Below are 4,151 nucleotides of genomic sequence, written 5' to 3' on the forward strand. Positions count from 1 at the left end.
GCACTACTTCAATCATTATTAACAAAACTATCCACAACCAGAGGATTTTGACTAAAAATAGATTCTCTTCGCATGGCTAGATTGAGGATAACTTCAACCTCGTGGGTCTTCCAATGCAACTATTAAAAAAAAAAAAAAAAAAAAACAGAGAAACTTACATTTTTGGTTTATGAGGTTCAAATTTTCAGTTTAGTAGTATTTTGGTCCAAAAATAATTCAAATTCAAATTAACTCATGAGGTTAGATTTTAGTAGCATTTTGGTCACTATCGTCAGTTTTCTATTAATTAGTGATAGAAAGGCGATGTGTCACTAGAATTTTAGTTAAAGAAAATACTAATTCTAAATCAAGAAACTTTTTAAATATATTTTTATTAATATTCTCTCCCCCTACTCCCTTCACTCTCATCTATTCACCGTCACCACTACACTCCCAATTTGCGACGGCATGTAAGCCTCCGAACTATTCACGCAGCTTCCGTCTTACCGTGTTATTGGGCCGGCCCATTATTGACCCAAAGACCCAAAACGACGCAGTTTTTTCACTCTCTCAAATTAGGGCAAATAAAAAATAACCTAATTGTTCCGACTCCGCCGCCTCGCTACCTGTTTAAAACCCGATGGCCTTATCGAAAAATTCATCATCTTCTTCCTCCCCTCGGCTAGGGTTTAGCAGTTTACATTTTTCTTCTTGTCAACGGAAGGCTTAGTAGTGTTACCATATTGGATCTGCTTGGGCTTCACTGATAATTTTTTTTTGAAATACATCATCTTCACTTTCTTTATCGTTTCTGATATTTTAGGCTTCATCATCTGGCGAATGTGGATTCAATCAGTTCCCATTTGACTCGTTCCCTTGAAGCAATATCAAGCGTGTTACATCCTATTTTCATACTTTCTTTTCCAGTTGTTTACTATTTGAGATCACGGGAGTAACTACATGATTTTCCTAATCTTCCTTCATTCTTGATTCGTTTTCGTTTGATAAATTATGATTCGGAGCCCTGTTTTAACGGTGATGAGCCTATCAGACCTGTTATGATTTGAGAATATGATCTCAATCTATAACGAACATCTAAGGGACTGAGTTACTTCATTGTGCTCCGATTTATTTCAAAATTCACGTCTTAATTATTTTTTGTTGATTTAGGGATTTAGTTCTTCCTGAAAATGTTGGGCCCTACTTTCTGAACATTGATTTTGTATCTAGCTTTACATTCGATGAAGCAGGATCCAATTGTGAGGCCTAGAGTTACGTTCTCCTCGCTATCCAGGGTTTCATTTAACATGATTCATTTGGACGTCGGAGAACTACATTTTTTTCTTGTTTCAATCTTCATCATTGCTTTGATTTTGTATGTTAATCTAATCAACTTAACAACTGTATCAATTTTTTGTTTGTTCAGTTTTTCTTTAGGTACAAGGATTGCTTATCATCATCCCCAGTGAAGCTGTAAATCGATTTTAGCCTTTTCGATAGAATTAGCTGAAAGATTAAACGGGTTGCTAGGATTTCTTCCAAAGTTTTGTAATTTGTGAGCTCATAAAGATTATTCAAGTTTACATGTAGCAATTCTAATCCGTTTTTAGCTAGGTTATTGTTTTTATTTCGTTTGAAATTCATGTGGTTCTGTAAAATTTACTGCGTTTGGTGCCATTCTCTTGGCTGGATCTAAGGGGTTGAATTTGCTTTCATCATCTCGTTCTTTGGAAATTTATGTCGTCTCTTTATGATTTTCGTGAGTATAGGCTAAGGCCCCCAATAATTTGCCTTTTGGTCATTAATTATTATATCCCAAAGAGAAGAGATACCGTATTCTTTGGAATCGATCTAAAAATTGAGCCGAAAATGTCAGGGAACCTAGTTTTTTTTTTTTTAATTTCAAATTCTAGTGGAATCATGCAGAAAGGTAAAGCATCTTGCTCATAAAATCACCATTAGATGGTCTCTCAAAATAAAAGAGAGGAAAAGGAAAAACTCAGCAGTGTGAGGTTTAGATGGGAAAAAAAAAAGAACAATATTATAATTTCATGTAATCAAGACATCGTCAATGTCATTTGACATTTTTTTTTCAAAATCTGACTCCTTTGTCATTTTTTAAATTAGGTTTTTTTAGGTGCAATCTTCCCTAAATTCTTTCAGTGCATTTAATTAAAGAGTACAATTGGCAACTGCAGTAACTTGCTTAAGGGGAAGTATAATGAACGTATGAATAGCTGCAGTAAACTTTTTTTTTTGAAATTTCAAAAGCTATTTAAATTCTTAGAAGATTTATTCAAAATTATATTTATTATCATTTTTTCAAAGAAATAGACATTTTTAATATAAGTTCATGTCGGGCCCAAAGAGGAGAATTGAAAAGCCCATGGGTCTCAATTCACGGTGAAAACAAAGAAAAGCCCATCAAACAAGCCTAGTTTGGTAATTTAGAGCAAAGGCGGGACATACTGCCCTCGTGCCACCGTCAATCACCTTCAATTAAAAGCATTTTTGGTTGCTCTTCTCTCGTCTCTTGGTTGATGATGCAATCGCCTATTCTCCATATTTTACCCCTAACTCGTTATCAAAGCAAAATCCCATTTGTTTTTACTAAAAGTAGTGTATCTAAAAATATTTATAGGATTTTTTAATCGAAAAAACCTGGGATTGACAGAATCAAAACATCGTATTAATTTAAGTTTTGATATTTTAAAAAATTAGATTCTATTGTTATGAAAAATTCATTAAAACTCGAAGTATGGTTCAATCGATAATTATTATAAAACAAATTAAATTCTCTTATACAATTGTTTGCTTGGAGGTAACTAATATAAGATAAATCTCATTTTGTCTTCATTTGACATAAATAATTCAACATAGATTTTTGGACACATCAATAATATTATATTATGATGTCACAATTAACAAACAAAAGCTGTTCATCAACGCACACAAACTACCAAACCATACATACAATGTGCAATCCCCATATACCCAATCGAAGAAATTTGCCTGCAGAATTATGTTTGAGCTCATTCGTTATCGTCAACTCGGTTTCATTGAGTCAACTCGGCCGAATCACTGCCCAAACCCCTATTACGGGAAAATATAAAAATTAGCCCTTTTCATTTAAATTATAACTCAAATTTAAAATTAACCATCGAACCCGGTCTGATTCCAAACCGCGTCACGAACCCTCCTCATATCTCGCCCTTTTAGAGTCCGGCCAACGCCCTCGAAAACCGACGTCGCCGCCGCCGCGTTCCGGCTCCTCGCGTATTCCCTCGCTAAATACTCGTGTGGCGGCACCATCTCCGCCTCATCGTTGTTGTAATACCCTCCGTCGTCCATCTCCGGTAGCGACTCCACTGGTTCCGCTCTTAGAATCTTGCTCCAATCCGGCACGTTCACCGGAGCCGATGCCGACACGTGGCGTCCACGTGGATTATTCCTCTGCGCCGCTGTCACCGCCGCTACCGTCCTTCCAGAATCTTCAAAAGCAATTGACACTCCCCCGACTTTTCTTTCATCGCGGGGAGTCGATCTCCGGCGAGTTCTGACTGTAACGTTCCCGTAATTCTCATCCTCACCGTCGGCGGAGTTTTTATTGTCAATTATTGACCATACATCTTCTTCACGGAGCTCCGATGAATCATCTCCATTATAGGATCCTTGAGCGTATCCATTGCTATAGCTCCCGAGGAACCGCTCGTTCCTGTTAATTCCCAACTTCCGTCCTTTCGCCATCCGCCGGCCACAATTCCGACGATTCTCCGGCGACCTTAAACTGGTACCGTTTAATATCTCTCTCTTTTCAGTACCCAGTAGAATTGAATTTGAAAAACTATTAATATACAATTATAAAAATTAAAAATTAAAAAAAAAAAAAATCAAAACACTGAAAAAGCCCACAGGAAGGTGGGTTTTGGTTTGGGGATTGGAGAATTATATTTATAGCGTTTTAATAAATCAAAGAGTTGAATTTCATGTGAATTTGGGATTCATTTCGATTACATTTCAGCTCCAAGCAAATGCATGAGTGAGAGCAACAGAAGATGCCAACGAACTGACTTAAAACTGTAAAAAAAGTAGAGAAAATTCATTTTTAACCCTTTTCTAAGAGTGTAGTAGTAATTTGCTTTCAAAATTTTAATCTTTTTTTATACAGATTG

General features: G+C 36.3%; 1 protein-coding gene and 2 non-coding genes across 3 annotated transcripts; 2 read left to right on the forward strand and 1 right to left on the reverse strand.

Annotated features, from left to right (window-relative positions):
• The first annotated feature begins 1,007 nt into the window (after positions 1-1,007).
• On the forward strand, positions 1,008-1,092 carry LOC120084329. The gene has a single exon (XR_005483689.1). It is a non-coding gene; the product is annotated as a small nucleolar RNA SNORD25 (small nucleolar RNA).
• A 113-nt stretch (positions 1,093-1,205) lies between these two features.
• LOC120084314 lies at positions 1,206-1,318 on the forward strand. The gene has a single exon (XR_005483678.1). It is a non-coding gene; the product is annotated as a small nucleolar RNA snoR136 (small nucleolar RNA).
• A 1,476-nt stretch (positions 1,319-2,794) lies between these two features.
• LOC120083209 lies at positions 2,795-3,903 on the reverse strand. Its single transcript, XM_039038862.1, has one exon. It carries the CDS (start codon positions 3,724-3,726, stop codon positions 3,133-3,135), a length of 594 nt encoding a protein of 197 aa, XP_038894790.1. The 5' UTR covers positions 3,727-3,903; the 3' UTR covers positions 2,795-3,132.
• Positions 3,904-4,151: the final 248 nt, after the last annotated feature.

Source organism: Benincasa hispida, chromosome 8 (genome assembly GCF_009727055.1).
Source record: "Benincasa hispida cultivar B227 chromosome 8, ASM972705v1, whole genome shotgun sequence".
In the NCBI taxonomy this organism is placed as follows: domain Eukaryota; kingdom Viridiplantae; phylum Streptophyta; class Magnoliopsida; order Cucurbitales; family Cucurbitaceae; genus Benincasa; species Benincasa hispida.